This window comes from Brassica oleracea, chromosome C6 (genome assembly GCF_000695525.1).
Source record: "Brassica oleracea var. oleracea cultivar TO1000 chromosome C6, BOL, whole genome shotgun sequence".
NCBI classification, from domain to species: domain Eukaryota; kingdom Viridiplantae; phylum Streptophyta; class Magnoliopsida; order Brassicales; family Brassicaceae; genus Brassica; species Brassica oleracea.
The window spans coordinates 16,786,086-16,809,927 of NC_027753.1; the positions used below are offsets into that span (position 1 = coordinate 16,786,086).

Consider the following 23,842-nt stretch of genomic DNA (forward strand, 5'->3'; position numbering starts at 1 on the left):
ATTGGATCGTGTAAAACACGTTAGCTGTTACGCTAGTGGGATGGGATATAGATGACGCATCACAAGTTTCCGATGCTCCACACATGTCAGTATTCCGACGGTGTGTACTTAGCGGCAGTAAAAGCAAAGAGGTCCTTTACTTTGAACGGGAAAAGACACTTATCTTTGCCGTTTTAGAGAGTATTGATTAAAGGCACAAAGCTTTTATTACCAGCATCTAAATTTAGTGATTTTAGCAATTTAGTGTTTATCTATTTTGTACTCCATCGAAAAAAAAATTGAAAAAAAAATTATTTGAGAAAATTAAAAAAAAAAAATAGAACAAAGATTCATTACTATTGTCCTAACAAAAATAAAATTTTATTTATCATATCTTCCCTGTAATTATCCTTTTAATTAATAAAAGAAAAAAAAATAAAAATAGCACTAAATCAAGTTTATTTTCTCAAACTAGCATTCAAGGTCAAAAATCACAAAAATAGCACTTAATGTTTTATCAAAAGTCACAAACTTAGGGTTTAGAGTTAAATGGTGGGATTTAGGATTTAGGGTTTAGGGTTTAGGATTTAGGGTTTAGGGTTTAGATTTTAGGGTTTAGGGTTTAGGGTTTAGGGTTTATGGTTTAGGGTTTAAGGTTTAAAGTTTAGGGTTTAGGGTTTAAAGTTGAGAAATGAGGTTTAGGGATAAGATTTCAAATTTTGAAAAATAAAAAAATTAGAATTTTCAAATGATAAACTTAGAAGGGTGCTATTTTGGTCATTTTAGTTTTTGAGTGCTATTTTTGTGATATAAATTTAGAAATGTGCTATTTTGGAGATTTGCCCTTAATAAAATAAAAAAATAATTTTATTATTGAAGTTGTTTGTTTAGTTTTCATCTACTCTCTCTCTTCTCTAATTTTCTCCGTCTTTTCTCTAAAAGCTTCTAAGTAACAGTTGATTTCCGGTGGCCGGAGGCGTTATCGCCGCCGGTCACCAACTCTCCTTTTGTTTTGATGTATATATTCATCGATCTAGATCAATTTGGTGTTATATATTCGATCTTTGATCGATCTATCCTTCCGCTTATCGGATTTTAGCTTCGCTTTGGCGACTGTCCCTTTGCTCAGACGATTTTTGTTGTGTAGAAATCCGTTTTCCCTTTCCTTTTCAAATTGATATTCCGATTAGTCTTTGAAGATTCAAGTTTCCACGTTAGATATGCTTGATTTCTTTCTCAAATAAGGAATCAATCTTCGCTCTACAATATAAAAAGCGGAGTATCCTTTGTGGATTTGAAATTAAGATGATTGATAAGCATGGAGAAGTTGAAGCAAGATCAGATTGGATGGAGTTTTCTTTATTGAAAGCGTTCTGGCGAGGCCTTGCATCTCTCTCTCTAAAGAAGAATCTTTTGAGATTATCGGCGAGCAGGGAAAGGAGAAACGGTCAAGTGGATCAACTAGCCGGTAAGTTTTCCGGCGACTCAAACGGACGGTGCTTTCTTCGGATCCAGAAACGTCGATTGCCTCATCAAGATACACGTGGCTGCTATGCAACTAGGTTTATTCTATAAAGAACATGTGTTTTCTTAGACTTTATGTTGTAAATTTGGGCTTCGACTAGGCTGATTGTAATAATGGGATGGGTTGATTCTACTTGTAACTTATGGCCTTGGGCCTTTATGCTTTAATAAAAAGCAAAGTTGACAAAAAAAAAGGAAAAAAAAAGAAAATAGTATAAGAAACTCACATCAAGTTAGTAGTGTTTTCTCGATCTAAACTTGTTTATTTACATAAAATAGATGTCATTTTCTAAACAATATAATAAGGAAAATCACATAATAAACCTTTAAAATGGCACTCACTAACATTTTAAACCTTGAACTTATTTAAATAGCATATTAAACATTCAAGTTGGTTTTTGTATCATAATAAGCCCTCAACTTGGCTTAATTGTTCATCAAGCAAAAATTATGACATGTTTACCTGTAAACAAGGTGACATGTCAGTTTTTTATTTTTTTATTTAATTAGTAAAAAAAATTAACAATAAATAAAATTAAGAAACATAAATAAAAAATTATAAAATTACAGAAAACTTAAAAAAATCGAGTTTATGAAAAATAAAGAAGGTGACATGTTAGTTTTTTTTTTAAAAAAATTGCTTATTTAGTTAATAACAAAAATAAAAATAAATAAAAAATTAGAAAACTACAGAAAAATTCAAAAATCGAATTCAACAAAATCATAATATTTTCTTCAATTTTTACTTTTTTTTAAAAAAATGAAATTTTTGTTAAAAAATATAATTTTTTTTTTTTTAAAAAAGCATATAAAAGCTCTAAAATATTTGCACTGAAAAATAAATAATTTCAAACATTATCACCAGGAACACTTTTCGTCGTATCATCATTAAGAGTAATATTTTTGATCATATCCCTAATGATAATAGCGTCTAAAACCATTATTATCCATATGTCAGAAATTACAGCCGAACATATCACCATTTCAAGCATATCAAATTAATTGATTAAACTTAAAAAATGTTATTCTTAATGCTGATATGACAAACATTGCTACTGTTAATAGTGATATATCGAAATTATTTATTTTAAACAAAATTTTAGTGCTTTTTATGATTTTTTGTTTTTTTTTAAATCACAAAAATTGCATTTAAAAATAAACAAAATTAAGATAATATTATTTGTTTTTTAAGAAATTAGATTTTTGAATTTTCTGGATTTTATAATTTTTATTTATGTTTATTTTTGACTTGATGATACATAAAAAGTTCAAGAATCTATTTTTTTGTAAAAATTGCATTTAGAAAATTTAAATTTTAATAAAATATTTTATTTTTCTTAACCTCGATTTTTTAATTTTTCTGTAATTTTATAATTTTTATTTATGTTTCTTAATTTTATTTATTGTTAATTTCTTTTACTAATTAAATAAAAATAAATAAAAAACTGACATGTCATCTTTATTTTTACAGGTAAACAAGTCACAATTTTGACTTGATGAACAAGTAAGTCAAATTGAAAGTTTATTATGATACAAAAGTCAACTTGAATGTTTAATATGTTAGTTAAATAAGTTCAAGGTTTAAAGTGTCAGTAAGTGCTATTTTGAAGGTTTATTATGTGATTTTCTCTAAAATATCATAGTAGAAATTGTATTCTATGATTTGTTAAACAATGTACATTTATTAGAATCAGTAACCTAACTTTAATGATATGAATCTTTTACCAAAAGAAAGAAAGAACTTTAATGATATATTTCACATTTGAGGAATCTTATTATATAAAGGAGTGTTTTCCTCTTTCATGGGCCCTTCATGTAGGAATCCACGTCAGAAAGTTGTGCGGCCGAGCCGACACGTGTCCATGTGAAAGAAACGCTCCGTTTCATTTATTCATCGTATGGGCTTTTGATTATTCACGGTGTATGTGTTAGGCTTTGCAAACCATGAAGATAGTTATTTTCGTTTGGGGTTTTGTGCATATTTGGTGAGCTGTATGAAGCCTATTCTAATAAAGAGTTAAGTCAATAAACGCGTCGTTTTGTATCGTATAGGTTGACACTTTCTTTCTTCGCCGTCGCAATATCGATATCAGGTCACACCCTAGGGTTTGGATTCAGATTTTTCTTTTTTTTTTTGAAAAAAGGGCTTCTGGGTTTCGATTCAGTTGCTTCATCTTCTTCATTCCGATCCAGAAATCTACCAGTTACGGATTCATCATTTTAAAGTTCTCCTTAAATCCATCCTCCACGATCAACATTCAATGTTAGCTTCGCTCTTGCAAAGCGGTGGAGATTCGAGTATAAAAAGGTTAGTATCCCTACTATCGAAATCATCCTACCAATCTTTTTTTCTTTCTTTAAACGTTTAAAGAGGTTTAGATCTTAAATGTCAAGTCTATTGTTTTTCTCCAGTTCGCCGGCCTTGACATTCATAAATTTAGAACTGTTTAATCTATGTATTCGCAGGTGTTATGATCTTATATATCATGGTCATTTTTTAAAAAAAGTTTTTCGGTACTCTTCAATTCAGATATCTATTGAATCTTTCACACTGAGATATTTAGATACGTTTGTTGATGGTTCTTTCTTTTACAAAGTTGTTTCAGTCCACTCTCATGGCAGCCACCGTGAATGTAAGCCGACACCCATTACTTTAACTCATAGGACTTCAACGTTTCAATAGAAGTTTCTAATAAATTTATGTTTACCCCTACGCAGTGACGTGTCTGTGACTGTGAGCCTGTTTGAATGACAAGCTGTGACGTTTCACAGCAAGCTTGAAGGTTTTGGGGGTGATCCGCGAGTTGTTGTCGCATCTAGCATAAATCCTAGGATTGTAGGAGGTATAGTTCTTGCTCAAATTTTAAATCAACAATGTTTACGTCTCACTATTACAAATTCTCTTGCTTTTGGTTAAATGTGACTACCTAAATGTTTTTGGTACAACCATGAATTATTTTCTTGTCAGGCCGTCTGTTCTTAAATGCCACGCCAGAGACTCATGCAGGGGAGGTTTTTTTTAACGGTAAGTGTTTGATGATTCCTACGTTACTACATTCACCTTCGGTTTGTTGTGATACTGATACATAATGCCCTCTCACGTGATATTTCACATCGCTGTACGCTGGCTTCTAGAAACAGTTGGAACAACCCCGCACCTTCTTTGCTGAGGGGATACGCCAAGGTTGAACCACTGAGCATATCTAAGCTGAATAAGTTCGTTCTCACAGCCAAGCCTCAGGTTGTACAGCATTGATTTGTTTTAAGTACTGAAAGCTTATACTCTGTATGTGATTCTCATGAGTTTGCAATGTACGGAAATTGATTTTGTCTGTACTGGAAAGGTGACTGGAATCAAGATGGAAAGAGGAAGGTGTTATGTCTCCTGCTTCATGTAATGTACACGAGGAAGCTCCAACGAACTGTCATCTCATTCACTTTCGTGTCCCGCAATAACACTAAAGCTATTGGTGTGCTCAGGTATATTGGACAATTTGGCTTTAAATTTGTTTTCCAACAAATAGAGACCCCCACATACGGATTTGGATTTGGCTTTGGCTTTAGCTTTTAATTATGATATCCAGGTACCGTGTGGAAATGAGCATTAGCTGATGACACGATGAGGGTCTATTTGTTGATTTTGGTGGTGAGATGACCAAACTCCATAACATGCGAGACTACGAAGCTGGTCATCTCATGGTAAGTAACTATCACACTACATAGAATCGTCCACTATATTCCTCAGTTATGTTTGAATTAAGTTATGTTTGAATTACTTGGAAATATAACTTCCTATACAAAGGCTGGTCTGGACCGGGAGTAAACCCAGAGGAGTCTCAGCCACTTCCTTTTATACAAGGAGATATTCAAGGATCTACAAGACCAAAAGGTTAACACTAATGTTTTCACATATTTTACTTTGCTCTACCTGCTTTTAAAAATAAAACACTAGCTAGACGACATTCGTTACAGGACAACGTCTCCACTTTTGAAGAAATTACTCAGTCAGGACCAAGGTTTTGTATTTGCAGAAAATGAGAATTTTAATCACCAAAACCTTCTCTTTTATACCAATTATTACGGACACACATACATTTTGTTATTTTAACAATCTACTTTCGTTAAGACATTTGATGCTATATTTGTTGTGCCATAACCAAAATTGTCGACCAAATTTAATTTTCTAAATACAACTACAATGCAAAGGTACCAATAAACTCATATTCTGGTGTAGACATCACATGACCAACGAGTTATAATATCACACTGTCAAACAAATGAACATACCAAATTCCAATAAAGAAAATATATATCTTAAACAATAAACAAAAAATTACATTCCTCGCATATATAGTCTTAAAAAATAAACGAACAACAACAAGATATAAGAGTATAAATGAAAAAGATATAAAATAAAACAAAAGATCAATATGTATGTATATATATATATATATATATATATTAATAAATTAAAGAAAATACATCCGGTTTGAAATTATCTGAACCATCAAATTATGAATATTAGTTCATTGTAATGAGACTGAAGTTGAAGATTCTTTTATCAAATAGTTTTATTTAAAAACAAAATAAGAAGACAATCACGAAACATAATAATTCAAACCACATATATAACCAAATTCTTCCAAATAAAAAAAAAATTATATCAAATATACATATATAACCAAACCTTCTCAAATAAGAACAACTATTAAACCAATTATACACACTTAACCAATGTGTTTTTCTTTGCTTTTTATTTTAATTGTAACATAGAGAATTTAAAATATCTCAAAATCGTCCAGTTCAGATGAATGATTGTAAAAATCAGTATATAAGATTAAGTAAGAAAATCTTTACTTAATTTATACAAAAATTATTTTTAGGAAAAAAACAACAACAACTGTGTTGAGGTAACTATTTTTATGCTATAATTTTGTTATGCATTTAAGAACATGAGGAATGCATGAAATTTATGGATCGTCAACAGAAAACCAACATGTCTTGGGCAGACAAATGCTGAGATTGATCAAATGTTCCTTATGCGGCGTTTCTATATTGAAAAAGAAGCGTTATGGGACTAATATGTTCTTTACAATGCCACCACATCTCAAAAATCTCGAAAATCGATATAGTGATTGTTATTACTATAAACAAATGGAGAAATTCTTAGTGTTGGTTTTACAGTAACTGACAAGTGCCTATACTCATCGGCCACTACTCAGTTTTCACATTTTCCAGTTTCAATGTGTTCTTCTTTTTATTTGCTTTGCATTAATACCTTCTTCTCATTTAATTTAACATTATAGTTTTAAGAAGAAATGCAACTTCAAATAATCACCAGAAAAACTATGATTTCAACAAGAATGATAATTACTTTTATAACATACACAAAAAATTACCCACAACCAAATCCTTCTAAACCTAAATATTACAAACTACAAATAACACACCAAATACGGAATCAAATTTTTTGTAAAAAGAAACAATATGAAAACCATTTGAAGCTCCAACAACATAACAATGCCACTACTCTTAAATAAAAAAATGATTATTACAAACAAGCAAAATATATTTTATCACATATAATTCTTCCTCGTCTAAATTTTCTAAAAGAAAAAAAAAATCATTATCATATACATCTCTTGCAAATGTAAACCAAAAAAAGCAACTCACAAAATCATACAAAAAATAATAACCTAAATCATTAATAAAATATATTCCGCCCGTAGGGCGGGCCGGCCCTAGTATTAAATATATTTTTGTTCTCAACGTTCTCCGAATTTAGGTTGAATGCATTTTTTACGGTTTCCTATTATTCTAAAATAATTTGAATATGCAATGTTGAAACAAGTGAAAATGCTAAACTTAGTCGAATATGTTTTCAAACCTATCGGTTTGTGTGGTAGAAACTATAATCTATGGATTGATCATGAATAAATCTCTGATAATTTAGATAATATTGTTACCAAATATATATATAAAGTATTTGAAAATATTTTTTTCCTTAAAAATGTTTTTTTTTAATGTTATATTTCTCTATTATTTGGTTTTTATTTTTATTTATGTAAGTAACTACCATATATGTAAATATCTTAATATATGCACTGCAATGATTTACACCACAGTCCACGAGCAGCGAGGACCATCTATCAACACCAACTAGCCACGAGAGTGGCATCGCTTTCTTATAGGTATGTCACACCAAAGACCTAACCATAGACGGAGAAGAGAGAAATATGCCATTGTAGAACCACACGAACCTCGACTAATCCATCATATCTCCACAATAACCAATGAAAGAAGAAACAAAGGAGGAAAGGAATACTCGTCACCTCGTCGATCGAAGACCCGAAATGGCTCCTCAGCGAGCAAGATTGTTGAAAAAGAGTCAAAAGAAAAATTATCGCGTGTGGTGTGTATATCTCGCCTCTCAAAGGCCAACAAGTTAAACCATAAATTTATGCATTGATTTATACTTTTTTGTATTTTTTGTTAGCTTACACTAACAACCTATCATTATTTTATCTAAGGTTATGAATGTTTCATGTTGTTAGCTCTAAACTGACTCAGATTTTAATTTATGTTACCATTTATCCCATTTCACACACAAAACACATAGTTGTTTCAAATTTAAAAAAAAATATATATATATAAAATAAGAGGTATAGGTTGTCTTGGGAAACGTTAGGTGATTTCAATGAGATCCTAAACAATGATGAAAAGATTAGAGGACCAAGACGAAGTGACATAATTCTTTCAAGGCGACAAAGTGATAATTCTTTCAAAGTCTTCTCAGAAATGTTGGAGGTGCGTGAGATGGTGGAAGTTTTAAGCTCTGGTAATGGTTTCATGTGAGCAGGAAGAAGAAATAAGTTATGGATCCAAAGAAAGCTTGACAGATCTTTTGGAAACAAACCTTGGTCTCTTATATTCTCCTCTTCCTCAAAATTATTCATGGATATGTGTAAGTCTGACTATAGACCAGTTCTGCTAAGTCCGTTGGATTCTCATGAAAGGTAAAAAGGAACATTTAGATTTGATAGCTGCATGCTCAATAAGCCTGAAGTTAGGAGTGCAGTATTGAGAGCATGGTCCAAGAATTGTAAACGTTTAGGGGCTCCAGTATCGAATCGGATCAGAGATTGCAGAAAAGAGCTGAGCAAGTGGAAGATATCATCAAAAGCTAATTCTAAGCAGGTGCTGGAGCAGCATCAGGAGCTGGGGAAGCATCTGGAGGAGGTGGATGAGGCTGCGGAGGATGTTGTAGATGCTGTGGAGGAGGCACATACGGTGCAGGAGGCACATACGATGCAGGAAGAGGCATAGACTGCTGATTCGCCTGCAGTGATCTTCGTTGAGATTGGCTCTCATGGACAAATCCCGGTGCGGGTACAGTACCAGAGCTACTAGGAGCTGATGGATCATCCTGCACACCGAGGAATGTAGTTCCATAGGTGGGCCTGTCCCTAAGTATTCTCCTAGCACCACCAACCATATCTATAAATCTGTTAAGAAAACAAACAAATTTAAATTTTTATTAGAAAAAATTTAAATCTGTTAATAGAAAACTAATCTAATTTCGTTTCTAAACTAACCACTTAAACTAACTCCAAACCTAATCTAATTTCATCATAAACTAACTACCTAAACTAAATAAAAAAAATTGTACCTAGAGAGAAGACAAAGAGATGCTAGAGAGAGAGAGAGACAAAGGAGCAACTGCGTGAGGGCGATGGGGTTCAAGTTTATATAGACAATTTGATTTCATCGTAACTTAGTAGTAAAATTACGACGATTTAACGACGACCCGCGTTTTTTAAATATTACGACGTTTCAGGGACTACCCGCTTTTTTAGAAACTACGATGATTTAGAGACGACCCGCGTTTTTTAAATTGTCGTAATGTAGACGTAATGTTACGACAATGTAGGGTCGATTAGTTAAAAAACAGAAGGGAGTACACAGTTACTAGAACCATTCTTACCAACTCCGCGTAGCTTTTCCTCAGCTCGAGAAGCCGAGGAAAAGCTAAGCGGAGTTGATAAGAACTATTCTTGTGACCGGACACTCGCTTCAGTTTTTTTTAAACGTTTTCTCGTTTTTATCTTGTGCATCTTTAGAAAGAGAGAGTATGGCATATTTATAGGAATAGGTGGATGTAATTTAGTTGTAATTTAACAACAACTTAACGACTAGGTAGAGTCGACCCACATTTTTAAAGATTACGACGATTTAGGTTCGACCCGTGTTTAGGGATCGTCGTAATTTAGAAGTAATGTTACGACAATATAGGGTCGATTTTCCATTACTTCGATTTAGAGACGGCCCGCGTTTATGAGTTACGACGAATTAGGGACGACATGTGTTTATACCCTAAAACCAAAACCCCAAATCCCAAACATCTTAAGTTATATATACATTTTACACTTCTAAGCCCCAAATTACAGTGTCTCATTGCAAGGTTCAAATTTGTTGTACCTCCATGCACATTGATATCCACAACTCCAAACTTGCTATACCGAACACCTCTATTGACGGTGGGGTCGAACCAGTCACATTTGAAGAGGACACATTTCATCTTCACCAAACCGGGGAATTCCACTTCGATGATCTCTTGTAAGATTCCATAGAAATTTGTTTCACCTTTCACACATATTTCATAGTTCACCGTTGATCGCCGACTTCCATACTCGTAAGTGTGAAAAGTGTAACCTCGTGTGAAATACATAGGTGTCGTGGTGACCTTAGAGACCGGATCTTGTATCAATTCGTAAAACCACGTAGGATAGAATGGATCATCATAATCAACATGTAATTATATATAACTTCATTAATGTTTAATTTAAATTATAATTACTATATTCATAATTAATTATATTGTGATGTATACCTGCGTTTTCAACCACTTCACGAAGTGTTGCTCTTTCCTTTGTATTGTCTTCCATACATTGCGAATGTTACTTGCAAAATCAGGGTGCACTGAATTCAAGTGTTTCCACGCTTTTGCATCGGAAGGATTATTGATCTCGTCTTCCTTTGGAGTATGTTCTGCATGCCATATCATCGCTGTTGCAGTCTTTTGAGATTGATATATTCTCTTCAGCCTATCCATAATAGGTAAGTACCACATCCGCTGGTACTGTACCCTATTCCATCCACGCCCTTGCGGTTTATATCGAGGCTTCTTGCAAAATTTACACTCCAATAACTCCACATCTTTCCTCCAGTAGATCAATACAGTTGTCTATATAAACATCTATCTTCTCAGAAGGTAAGCCAAGACTGGTAACCAGTTTCTGAATCTCATAATAAGATTCAGCAGACAAATTATCTTCATGCAAATACTCTTTAAACAACTCAGCTCACGCATCCATACAAACTTCAGGTAAGTTATGACCAGTTTTGATATTCATCATCCTAGCTGTGCTGATGACAATTTAGAAAGACCTTCTCTATAACCTTCATAAATTGGCTGATTAGCTGCGTCTAGCATATCATAGAACCTTTTCGCTTCCAAGTTAGGTTCTTCTACATTTTCTACTTTTGCAGCAACTACTGAGGTTGTTTCACGAAATACATATGTAACCATATCATGCATCCTATCATGATCTACAACATGATCTTCTTGAGGGTAACTACTTTCAGGATGCAAATGACTTGGTTCTTCCCTATTACCACCATCTTCAAAGTGAGTACTACTCCTAGCTTCATTCCTACTATCACCCTCTCCATAAAGAAACCAAATGTAGTAATGTGGGGTAAATCCTCTACTTACTAAACGTTTCCAAACTGTTTCACTACGAGCAAACTTGGTATTCTTGCACTTACGACAGGGACATAACATTTTACATGTTTCTTGCGTAAGAGGTGTGTTTCCGGCCTGGTACATGAATATCTATGTCCCGTTGAGAAATTCGTTTGTCACAACTCCCGCAGAATATTTATGTGCATAAATCCAACTCCGGAGCTCATAGATATTGCCACCATGAGACAATTTTTTTTCTTGTGGATCTTTAGAATGAGAGAGTAGTGCATATTTATAAGAAAATTTCGAATTTGGTAGGTGAGAATGTTGCAACGAATTAACTACATCATAAAATTTACTATAACTTAACAACTATATTGCCACCATTTTTACCAATCATACATACAAACATTTATCACGTTTACAACAACCTTCTGTTTTACTCGCAATCTAGTCGTTAATTAGATCCTAAGTTATTGATGTAATTTAGTCATAATGTAACAACAACTTTACGACGACATGTAGAGGTCGTCGCAAGTCGTCGTAAATTCATCGTCATATTATGACGAATTTATGACGAGTAGTTGTCATTGTAAGTTTACGACGATTTTTGATATCAACGTAATGTCAATGTAAAGTCGTCGTAAAATTATGACCATACTTTTTTAGTCGTAACGCGTAGTCGTTATGGCGGTGTTTTGTTGTGTGAAAACTCAATATAGCCAGCTCAGTAGTACTCAATATAACTAGTACAACTAACTCAGTAGTACTTAGTATAACTAGTATAACTCAGTATAACTAACTTGTTAAAACTATATATAATCAACTAAGTAGTATTCAGTATAACTAACTTAGTACTACTCAGTATAACTAAGTAAAACTATATCACGATAACATATTTGAATCAGTTGTACGTTGATAATTAAAATTTTAAAATAAAAAAATTTAAATTTAAAAATTCAAAATTTATAATTAAAACTATATCACGATAACGTATTTGAATCAGTTGTACGTTGATAATTAAAATCTAAAAATAAAAAACTTAAATTTAAATTTTTTGAAATTTTAAACATTTGAAATTTATAAATTTAAAATTTTGAAATTTTTTAAATATCAATTTATGTTTTTCAAAATAATAAATAGAAAAGGGTAAAATTGGATATTCATGTTTCATTAAATGAATGAGGACATAGCAGATTTAAGAGGCTAGTAAGAGATTTGTGTTTGATATATATAGATAAAAAAAGATGGTAACTCATGTTACAAAATGGTTGATATAACTTATATTAAAAAGTGGGTGTTAGAAACTCAATTAATTTTTAAGCAGCTATGTTTTAAATGGTTAATATTATTTATATATTAAAAGTGGGTGTTATAAACTCAATGAGTTATGCCCACAAAAATGTTTCATCTAATATGGGAGATAGTATAAGGATATTTAGCTTTCACAAAGAATTTAACACATCTCTATATGCGACGTGATAATCATTGTTCTAGATGTGGAAAATCTGATGAATCAGTTAATCATGCTATTTATAAACATGGGCGCTCGCTTCGACACCATCATGTCCAAGCATTTTTCCAAGAACAAGTGTGTATTCCAATTTAGATTATTAGTTCTGGAGGAAGAATCAGATAAAAGATTCGAAGTTAGATAGAGATCTTTATCCATAGATAATTTGATATTTCTGGAAAGTTCGTACTGATAAACTGTTTAGAAGAATCTCATGAGACCCACGGGAGCTAAGACATGCTCAAAGTGAATGTCATTCATGGTTTGATGCAAACAAAAAAAGAACTCAGAAGACGCCCATCCGCAATACCAGACACATAATACACAAGCCTTATGCTTGCAGTGTATTTTTTTGGTATATGGAGTGTTGACGTCGAATTCACTGTTTAGTAGATATGGTTGGGGATGAAAAACTCTTAGGTTTGAGAAATAAAGAGATATGCTTGTCATCTTTGCATTCAGAATTGGATGCACTCATTTGGTCTATGGAGAATATGGTTCAATACGCAACATGTCAATCACTTTTGAATGGACTGCAAGAATGTCATTTCAATAATTCAAAATCTGACAATATGGCCAAGTTTTTCAACAGAATTGGCGGAGATAACATCTCTTCGAGGAAGATTTCAAGATTTCAAGATCACTCAAATACAAAGAGAGCAAAACCAGACGACATACACTTTAGCCAAGTTTGAAGGTATTTTTCATTAGTTTAGTTTTTGGTTTTTTTTTTTGTTTTTTTTCTAGTCTTAAATTTCCATATCATGAATAATATAATAGATTTTTGATGTAAAAAAGAATGTTATGAACAAGTGTGGATTGCTAGGAACCAAGAGGCCTGTCCGTGGCCCATAGAGAGAGAGAGTATCCGCGGCCCATAAGGAGAGAGAGTCGGCCGCCTCTCTTATCTAGATAATGTTTCCATTTATCTTTCATGTTTATCTTTAAGAGATTTCCTTTTTACTCTAGGATTATGATTTGGATACTTTCCTTTTCTCTACCCCTTGTATCCCCTATATAAGGGAACACTTTGATTCAGAAATAATATACAGAACACGATTTCATCTCTTGTTCACAACAATTCAATAGTTTTTTAATCACTGGTTATGCTTTGTAAGAATTAGCGGAGATAGCATCTCTACGAGGACATGGTAATCAAGATTGCACGGGTTTCTCATAGAAGTTCAATTTTTGTTGGTGGTTCCGATTCTCATACCACTCTTACCTTCAGTAATATAATAGATTTTTTTTATGTCAGATTTAAAAACTCAATACACACACACTCCTTAGAAAACAGTATATTATACTTGACTCCAGAGATCATGACGATCTATTGAAAAACTTTGTTAGTAAACGAGTCATATATATATATTGAATTTTTGTATTCCGGTAATGAGTGCCAATCGAGTCAAGATTATTGAATTTGCTGCGCCACCCAACCTAACCCTACCCCACCGGTCCGACGAGTTAGCCACCGACACATAAATTAGGACGGTTCATTTTTACATTTTCTGAAAAAGATACTCGTAAGTCGTAACTGTTAAGTGTGTACGTGATTCGTTCTAAATTGATTAAACGTTAACACTCATCACACGTTAATAATTTTTGAAACAATAGTACAGTAGAATCTCACTAACAAAATACAGCATATGTATACCAGTATACGTGATGTTTCTCGATTTCTGGACCTGACTTTTACTACTGTTCACGTTTTTCTGATCATCTCCTTAACTTCAGGATGCCCAGTCAGGATCCATGTCCCTTTCGTTTATCTATATCCATTCCTTTATTATCTTCCTAATCAATTTATTCGTATATATGTCTATAGTTAGGTGAACGATTAAATGATGCTATCAAGTTGTAAAGCTATAAGTAGAGGTACAAAAATTGTAAATATTGATTAGGCTGGTTATTCGATTTAATCTGAAAAGCTCTGGATATTTATATCATTATGGATCACACAAAATACTAATATCCAATATTTTTAAAAGAAGAAAATTGCAACAAAAAAACTCCTACAAAAAGATATTTAAAATATGATTAACTAAGTTTGGATTTGTAGATTAAATCCATCATACTTCTGTCTAAGCAGCTCGGCATGTGTTGTGGATAAAAAGAATTTCGGCATGTGTTGTGGATAAAAAGAATTTTATAAATATTTTGACGAGTCCTAGATCATTACGTTATTCAAACAGAGCAAAACCAAAAAAAAAGAAAAAAAACATCAAAGAAATGCTTTCCCACACAAAAATCATACTCCTCGTTTTATATTCTTTCTTCATATTCACCTTCTCGTCTTCTTCCTCCCCGGAGCCAAGAACTGCCGTGTCAGGTCTCTTCTGCGGCGTACGCAACAGCTCCTCCACTGATCCAAACTACATCCCAACTTTCGTCGATGATATGCAATCACTCTCCTCAAAACTAACTACACGCCATTTCGCAACTCAGTCCACAAACTCCCTGTCGTCTGACTCTGAAACCCAAACGACGTCGGTTTTCGCACTGGTCCAGTGCCACAACGATCTCTCAATCTCGGATTGCCAGCTCTGCTACGCGATTGCACGCACGCGCATCCCTCGCTGTCTCCCTTCCTCCTCCGCGCGGATCTTCCTCGACGGCTGTTTCCTCCGCTACGACACTTACGAGTTTTACGACGAGTCGATCTCCGCCGCCTCGGACAGATATTCATGCAGCAACGACACCGTTTTGGATCCCCAGTTTGGAATCCGCGTTTCCGAAATGGCGGTGAGAGCCGCTGTTAGACACGGGGGTTTTGGAGTCGCCGGTGAGAGTGGGGTACACGCGCTTGCTCAGTGCTGGGAGAGCGTGGGGAAAGAAGGTTGTAGGGATTGTTTGGAGAAAGCTATTGGACAAGTAAAACGGTGCGTTTCGAGGAGAGAAGGGAGAGCTATGAATAGTGGGTGTTATCTTAGATACTCTGATCATAAATTCTATAATGGTCATGGACATAGTGTACTTCATGGTAAGATTTATTTATTTATTTATTCATAGCTCTCCAAGATATATTTTGATGTTTTAGTTTTTTTTTTCCTCAGGTTTTTTGCTTTAAAGTCTTATTTCTCAAGTTAAATTTGATGTATACATTTGAACTTTTAACATAAAAGTTATACAAACCGAAGAAAAACAAATGCTTGTTTGGTTTATATGTTACGATCTAGTTTTTAGTTATGAGACTAAACATTCCAAATGTATTCTTTTTGGGTAAAAATCATTACAGAAGTATTTTCTCGTTTAATTTGATTTCGGTCTCCAAATAACTCAATTACAGTTAAATTTGGTTTTATTTATTCATGACAACATTAATTCAAATTGTTTTTTAAATTTGATGTTTTCTACACATTTTTTTGTTTATTTCGGTTAATTTAAATTAAATTAGTGGAATATACATTTGTATTTATACGCACACTTGTGTAAAAAAAAATTGGTGGCAGAGCTTTATAACAAAGGAGTCGTCGTGGCTATTGTCTTGACCATGTCAGCACTCGTTATGCTTATTCTACTGGCAACGTATGTCATTATTGTCAAAGTATCGAAGACGAAACAAGGTAGACATTTGAATCACATGCACTAGTTCACTATGTTTTCTCCACATATATAAAGAAAACATTTCAATTAAAACGCTCGTTTTCTAAAAAGTTTTTAAAAAATTCTTTTAAGTATGTGCACTAAGTATCATCATACCACATGATCATGTATATACCCAACTTACATTGTTCATTTCTTGAGGAGCAGAACAAAGAAATCTTGGGTTGGTTTCAAGAAGATTCAAGAACTCGAAGACTAAGTTCAAGTACGAGACTTTAGAGAAGGCAACTGATTACTTCAGCACCAAGAAAACACTAGGGGAAGGAGGAAACGGCACCGTATTCTTAGGAATCCTCCCAAATGGCAAGAGCGTGGCAGTGAAGAGACTAGTGTTTAACACAAGAGAATGGGTAGAAGAATTCTTCAACGAAGTGAATCTGATAAGTGGAATCCAACATAAGAACCTCGTCAAGCTTCTTGGTTGTAGCATTGAAGGACCCGAGAGTCTCTTGGTCTACGAGTACGTCCCTAACAAAAGCCTCGACAACTTTCTCTTTGGTAAGTCTTGCACTGTTTTTGTCAGGGTTTTGGAAGCTCTGGGACTCTTAACAAGTTGTTTCTTTTGTGACTTACAGATGAGAGTAAAAGCAAGAGTTTAAAGTGGAACCAGAGGCTAAACATAATCCTTGGAACAGCGGAAGGATTGGCTTACCTACACGGCTCCCCGGTTAGGATTATTCACCGTGACATTAAAACAAGCAATGTTCTTCTAGACGACCAACTCAATCCCAAAGTGGCTGATTTTGGTTTGGCTCGATGTCTCGGTACGGATAAAACTCATCTTAGCACCGGCATCGCAGGAACCCTGTAAGCTACTAGAAATTAGATGGTTCGAATGATTCATGTGTTGGGCTCGATGATAAACTTTCACACTCACTCGTAATTTGCAGAGGTTACATGGCTCCAGAGTATGTTGTTAGAGGACAATTAACGGAGAAAGCTGATGTTTATAGCTACGGAGTTCTCGTTCTCGAGATCGCTTGTGGAACAAGAAACAATGTTTTCGTGCCAGGAGCTGGTCATCTCTTACAGAGAGTAAGTAAGATTCACCGAAAACAAAATTTAGTTGTTTTTTTTGTTTTTGGAATCTTGAATTTGACGAACTTTTCTGGTTTCTAGGTCTGGAACCTCTACAGACTGAACAGATTGGTAGAAGCCCTAGACCCATGTCTGAACGACGAGAAGTTGCTTCAAGTACAAGGCAGCCAAGCTGAAGTTTGTAAAGTTCTTTGTGTGGGATTGTTATGCGCACAAGCTTCTCCATCGCTGAGACCATCGATGGAAGAAGTCATCCGTATGTTAACGGAGAGAGATTATCCGATTCCATCTCCAACCAATCCTCCTTTCTTAAGAATTAGCTCTTTGGCTACAGAGTGCAGTAGTACTGCATCTTGCAGCTCCAATAGTACTACAATGGTCAAAACCGATCTAGCTTCGTATACCTCTTCAGAATCTTTTGGAACTCGTGGGAGCTAAGGACTTGTTTCGTAGAAGTTTCACCCCGTTTTCTTGAGGTCCGAGGTCTATGAAAATTTCATGCAGAACTAATGATGCATATGAGTGCATTACATTTAGCTTTTTGGGGCTTATTATAACAAGTGCATACCGTTTTTTGGGGCTTATAACAAGTGTAATACGTTACTTTTGTTTAAGTCGGCCTTGTAACCGTTTTCAAAATTCACGTTTAATGAGTTGATATTAATATATTTAGATTTTTTTTTTTTTTTTTTTTTTTTTTTTTTTTTTTTTTTTTTTTTTTTTTTTTTTTTTTTTTTTTTGTAACTGAATATATTTAGATTTAAGAAAAAAAAAACAAGTGCATGCCGCTGTAGAGAAGATTATTAAATATTTAGCAAACTTAAATTTAACATCTAGAATCCCTTTGTTTTATAACATCAATACTTTTAAAAAGAAGAAGGCTTATATATGGTATACCATATGCTATTATCAAATTTAGGCTTTTATATTAACGATGCAGTATGCATCATGATATGATATGTTGTGTAACAACTTAATTATTCAAACAATTCAACTAAATATTTCTAAAATGTAAAGATTTTAATACATATACTTCTATCATTGCAATATAATAAAATCTTACTACATTTTAAAATATATATATAAATACACAAAAAAAAATTTAAAAAAATTTAAACTTTATATATATCTAAATAATTAAATAATTTCGATATTATTATTAAATATTTATCATACATTAATATTAGTTTAAATTAGACTTATATACACAATATAAAGTTTATAAAATTATATAGAAATTTAATAAATTAAATAAATATTAAATTAAATAATAAACAAATTTAAATAACTTAATCTATTTATTATTTTGTAAATTATAATATTAAATTAAAGTATACATACACATATAAGAAAAATTCATATACAATATAGTTTGATTTCTAAAAATATTATAAAAGTAAATATTAAATAAATGATAATTAGTTATAATTTAAAAATAAAACACTTTTTAAATTTAGGTATTAAAAATAGATAAATATCTGTTACTTAGTTTCAATTTTAATTTTTTAAAATAAACTTAAAAAAATGCGCAACACACAAAATAAATGAAATATTCTATATTGAATATTGGATTATTATTTATTATATTTATACAAATTTTAATTTTACTATATAATATTGAAAACAAAAATAAAATTTTATATAAACATATATTAATTTATCAAATAAAAATACTATAAATAAATTCAGTACATATTAAAATTATAATGATTGCTTTATTAAAAGTATAATATTATTTTAAAAATTATAGTTTGCGGTATAGTTCATGTTAGTTAATATTTAAAATATATTTTTCTGTAATTTGTATTAAAATTACTATTCAAAAATCTAAAATATAAATAAATTATCATCTCAAATTAACACTTTTTATTTCAATAATTTAATATTGAAATTTAAACTTATACCCATGTAATAAAACTAAATATAAAATTTCTCCTATATTATTTACATATAATTCTTAAATATTTTAAATAAGAAAATCAATATAAAATAGTAATTATATTTTTTTCTTAAAATTCAAATTTATGTTTTAAAAACTAATTAAAATATGTACGAAATTAAATAATATTATATAAAACTTAAAAGACATAAGTTATGAATGCAATTATAATTTCTTTCAACTAAGAGTTTATAACCAAAAATAATTTCTCGTGGGTCACAATTAAATTTATTAAATTAAATAAAAACTACTTTGAAACAATGTCTTCTTTCAAATATGACTCAAAATTTGTGGTCAAATACTAAAAAAGTTATTGACGAAAATGTCATTAATTGTTTTATGAAATTTCTTGTTTTAGTCATACATTCTCATCTTCATCATTTATTTACCAAATTTTTATTGTCATTAATACACAACCACCATTAACAACCAAAACCAAACTTTAATTAATGCACTTGATATTTACATTTTCATATCTTATTTCTTATACACACAAATAATTTATCTTTCACTTTCTCTCTCATTTCATCCCAAATATTTTATTTCAAAATTTATAAGCTTATTGGAGTTACTCATGTTCATGATTCTTGGTCAAGAACAAATAGGTAACTTTCATTAAGAAGTTATGTGTGCTTGAAGAAGCTAAACATGAATCTCACCGGATTTAAGAATGATATTTTAATTATAACTGAATTTTTTAATTATGAGGTTAAAAATATTTATATTTATTTATCTTTCTAGTTAACCAGAGAAAAATGCTCCATTAGTTTTAGTAAAATTGCATTTTCCATATTTAAAATGAATTTGTAGATATTTTTGTTAATTGTATTTGTCAATATTAGAACTCATGGATGGAATTTATAACTTAATTTTGTAAATTATGATATTAACAATATTCATGTTTATTTATGTTTCTAACTAACGAGAGCAGGTTTCTTTAAAAACTTGAATTTTCTTCATATATAAACTGAATTTTTGAGATGGTCTTATTAATTCATGTGTATTCAAGTTTTAATAAACTTGTGATGTTAGATATTTAAACTTATGTATTGTTTTTTGTGTTTGAACTTATGAGATATTAAAAGTGTAATATGTTTGAACTCTGTTATGTTGAACTTGTCAAGCGTTATATTATTATAGATATGTGTTTAGTAACTATAACTTGTTATCATCATTATCATCCAAATTACACAAAATTGATAGTGAACAACACATAAGCCTCCCTTTTAGTTGCACAACCATAGTATTAAAAAAATTTACATTGAACACAATAGTTTATGATTACAAGAACTTGAACTAATGAATAAAGCATTAAAATTTTTTTTTTTTTAAATTAGATTGATGACAAATTAGATGTATTATTTACAATATTAAATAAACTATCAAACAAAAGTCTCATAAGAGAGACTAAAATTTTCGGTGAAATTTGACTGCGAATAAAAAAACTTCTAGAGAAGTCTTCCATTAGCAGATTTCTCTAGAAGTTAGTATAAGCGGTTAAATTTCATTCGAAATTATCAAAATTATAGTTTTCTGTTTAAATTATATTTTTCTTATTTAATTTGCGGTGAAGTATGTTCGAAAAGTCTTCCAGGGAGTTTCCGGAAGGTTCCTATGAAGTCTGAAATATAGTTTTCAGATCTGAAAATCAATATATCTAAAAATGTTTAAAATCATTTCAAACATAGAATTTCTGTTTTAAAAATAAAACTTTAAACTTAAATAAGAAGAAAATAATTACAACTAAAGCTAGAAATTACAAAATATAGTTTATATTATTTAAAGCTAGAAATTTTACAACTAAAATAACGACAATATATATATATATATATATAACAATGATTTTGAATATAAATTTTATTTGGTTTTAATCACAAAATTTCATTATAATTAGTAATACTTATATGTTCTTCATTAATGATTTTTAATATCTTTTAACTATAGAGTACTCAAGTAAATTAATATATTTATTAATATTAATAACAAAATGAAAAGTCTGACCTGCGTGTATTCTTTAACGGGATACTAAATTAGTAAATTGTACGAATACAATAGATTTTGGGGAATTTACCAAATATGATTCAAAACTTTATTTTGATTGCAAAATTATACTCAAACTTGAATCAAATGCAAAAGTAACCCAAAAGCCTTGTGAAATTACAGCCAGCCCTTTGTGGTGACCAAACAAAAAAACTTAACATGTTTTTACGAATATAGCCCCGGAAAGTCTTCTAAATTTTCTGAGATACTGTACGTCATCTAGACGACGTCCATGAAAGTGTTCTAGTATAGTTGATCTTTAGAAAATTTAAAAAATTTTAAAAAAATATTTTAAAAAGTGAAAAATTAAAATCATGTAATTATAAACAGTTTTAAGTGATATAAATTAAAATATAATAAAATTGAATAGTTTTCAACATAGATGAGTGAAAGTAGTTAATCATGATATTTTTTGGTTTAGGGTTTGACAACATATGTTGTACTATTGTATGTATTCTTAGTGTTAGATTTTGGAAAGCTTAAATGATTTTTTGAAAAATTAAAATTTTACATATATGTGTTTAATTCTGTGTATAGTAAACACTTTTTAACTTTAATTTAATTTTATGAAATGTTTAGTTAGTTAATTTAGTTTAGGGGTTATGTTTAGGGTCTAGACGACTAATATGTAAGTCGTCTGGCGATTAGAAGACTTCACCGAAAGTCTTCTAACTCCCGCTAAAAATATTTTAGTTTCCCGCTAAAAATATTGAAGTCTTCTGGACGACTTACAAGTCTAGAAATTCTTCTATTAGAAGACTTACTTGAAAATCTTCTGAATCGAAAATATTTAACATTATTGAAATTTTTGTCTTCATGTATAAAGAAAAATTTACACATTCTCTCTCCTCCTCTCAAATGGCTGCAACAAAAAATTATATTCCTCATTCTAAAAATCTCCGACCTCTCTCTAATCTCTTTGAACTTATAAACACCAAACTTTATATCAATTTATTGTTTTTGTCTCATGTCTTTCTCACTAGTTTATCTTGTTTTGCAGGTTTTTCGTCACATGGTTCTCACCTTCCACTCATTTAAAGGTAGATCTGTTAATTTTGCAGATGTATTTTTGTGTGTTCTATAAAGGTAGATCTATCTAATTTTCCACTCATTTTCTCTGTTTTGAAGCCATATGAACGTTTTTTGATATGTAGGTTTTTCAGATCTGGGTTTGATATACATGTTTTTCAGATCTGGAGCAGACTTTGGAAGACTTATGGGAAATCTCCTCGGAAGTCTTCTAAAATATAATACGCATTATATTTTAGAAGACTTCCGAGAAGACTTCTCATAAGTCTTCCAAAGTCTTCTAAAATATAATGTGCTAGAAGACTTTCAGTAGAAAACTTTCGGACGGAGTCTTCTTCCATATCAAGTGGGGTCCAAGCTTGTCATTGTAGAGGAATTGTCCATAATAGTTTTGTTTGTGGTATGTTTTGTGATTTGCATGTGTACTCCTTTAGTTGTGGTTTTTTTGTAAATTTGAAGAGATATTAATAAAAAAATTTGGTAAATATGTTCATATTCCACGACATTATCTTGCCAAAATTACTTGACATAATTGAAGTTATTGATACAAATTCAATAGCAAAACACAATAACACAAAAAATTAATCAAATTTATTACAACTAAGCGAGAAAAATTCTCAACAAAACTTAGTCAAATTCACAAAAGATAAACCATTACATAAGTTCAAAGATAGAACACTTTCGTTAGAAGACTTCTCGAAGACTTAAATTTAAAGCGGTAAATTGAAATATAAGCGGCAAATTTAAGCGGAATATTAAAATTTAAACAGGAAACTCAAAATTTTAAGTGAAATTTCAAATTTCAAATTTCTTGAAAGCTAAAAAGTATATCTTATGATCTAAGAAGACACATTAAACCATGTTACTTGAAATTCTTGATGTACTTAACACTTTTGAAAATTAAATAAACATATCTTAAAGTTACTTAACAAATTTACAAAAATTAATGTAGAAGACTTCCATGAATTAAATAAACATATCTTAAAGTTATTTGAGCTCCATGGAAGTCTTCTGGAAACATTAATACACATGAATGTCGGTAAACTCATACTTAAAAGTTTTGAATTTCATTCAGGAGCTCAAATATCAACTAATATATATGAATTAACAAAAAAAAAATATTTAAAAGTCTTTATAGTTTTAGAGAAAATGAAAGTTTATTAAACATTGACGCAGACGGCTTCAACGGAGGTCGTCTGCTAGACTTCTAGGAAGTCGTCCGTTTGGGTTAGTTTTTCAATTGATTTTTAACCTAAACGACTTACATGAAAGTCGTCCATCTTTGTTTGTTAAAAAAAACTCGAGACGACTTCCATGTAAGTCGTCTAGGGTAAACGGGTTAGTTTTGCATATGACCGGATTGTGTCAGAAATTTGACATTTCCTCGACGACTTACACATAAGTCGTCCAGTAGAAAACTAAAAAATCA

The 23,842-nt window shown here is 31.4% G+C and overlaps 1 protein-coding gene and 1 long non-coding RNA gene across 6 annotated transcripts; both read left to right on the plus strand.

Annotated features, from left to right (window-relative positions):
• The first annotated feature begins 3,517 nt into the window (after nucleotides 1-3,517).
• Nucleotides 3,518-5,632, plus strand: LOC106298557. Of its 5 annotated transcripts, none has more exons than XR_001261496.1 (9): nucleotides 3,518-3,811; nucleotides 3,970-4,017; nucleotides 4,101-4,136; nucleotides 4,222-4,346; nucleotides 4,472-4,744; nucleotides 4,848-4,983; nucleotides 5,088-5,202; nucleotides 5,306-5,392; nucleotides 5,476-5,632. It is a non-coding gene; the product is annotated as an uncharacterized LOC106298557 (long non-coding RNA). The 5 variants fall into 5 exon arrangements; XR_001261495.1 differs by lacking the exon at nucleotides 3,970-4,017 and having other exon boundaries at nucleotides 3,521-3,811; nucleotides 4,472-4,528; nucleotides 4,645-4,744; XR_001261493.1 differs by lacking the exon at nucleotides 3,970-4,017 and having other exon boundaries at nucleotides 3,522-3,811; nucleotides 4,472-4,528; nucleotides 4,639-4,744.
• Nucleotides 5,633-14,903: 9,271 nt separating this feature from the next.
• LOC106296457 (cysteine-rich receptor-like protein kinase 42) lies at nucleotides 14,904-18,082 on the plus strand. The gene is made up of 6 exons (XM_013732590.1): nucleotides 14,904-15,744; nucleotides 16,214-16,327; nucleotides 16,515-16,865; nucleotides 16,943-17,174; nucleotides 17,258-17,402; nucleotides 17,487-18,082. The coding sequence occupies exons 1-6, from the start codon at nucleotides 14,994-14,996 to the stop codon at nucleotides 17,841-17,843; spliced, it is 1,950 nt and encodes a 649-aa protein (XP_013588044.1). The 5' UTR covers nucleotides 14,904-14,993; the 3' UTR covers nucleotides 17,844-18,082.
• Nucleotides 18,083-23,842: the final 5,760 nt, after the last annotated feature.

Coding starts and splice junctions, on each gene's coding strand:
- LOC106296457 (XM_013732590.1), top strand. CDS start 14,994: ATGCTTTCCCACACAAAAATCATACTCCTCGTTTTATATTCTTTCTTC. Junction 16,328..16,514: donor AGTATCGAAGACGAAACAAG/GTAGACATTTGA, acceptor CTTGAGGAGCAG/AACAAAGAAATCTTGGGTTG. Junction 17,175..17,257: donor ACCGGCATCGCAGGAACCCT/GTAAGCTACTAG, acceptor CGTAATTTGCAG/AGGTTACATGGCTCCAGAGT.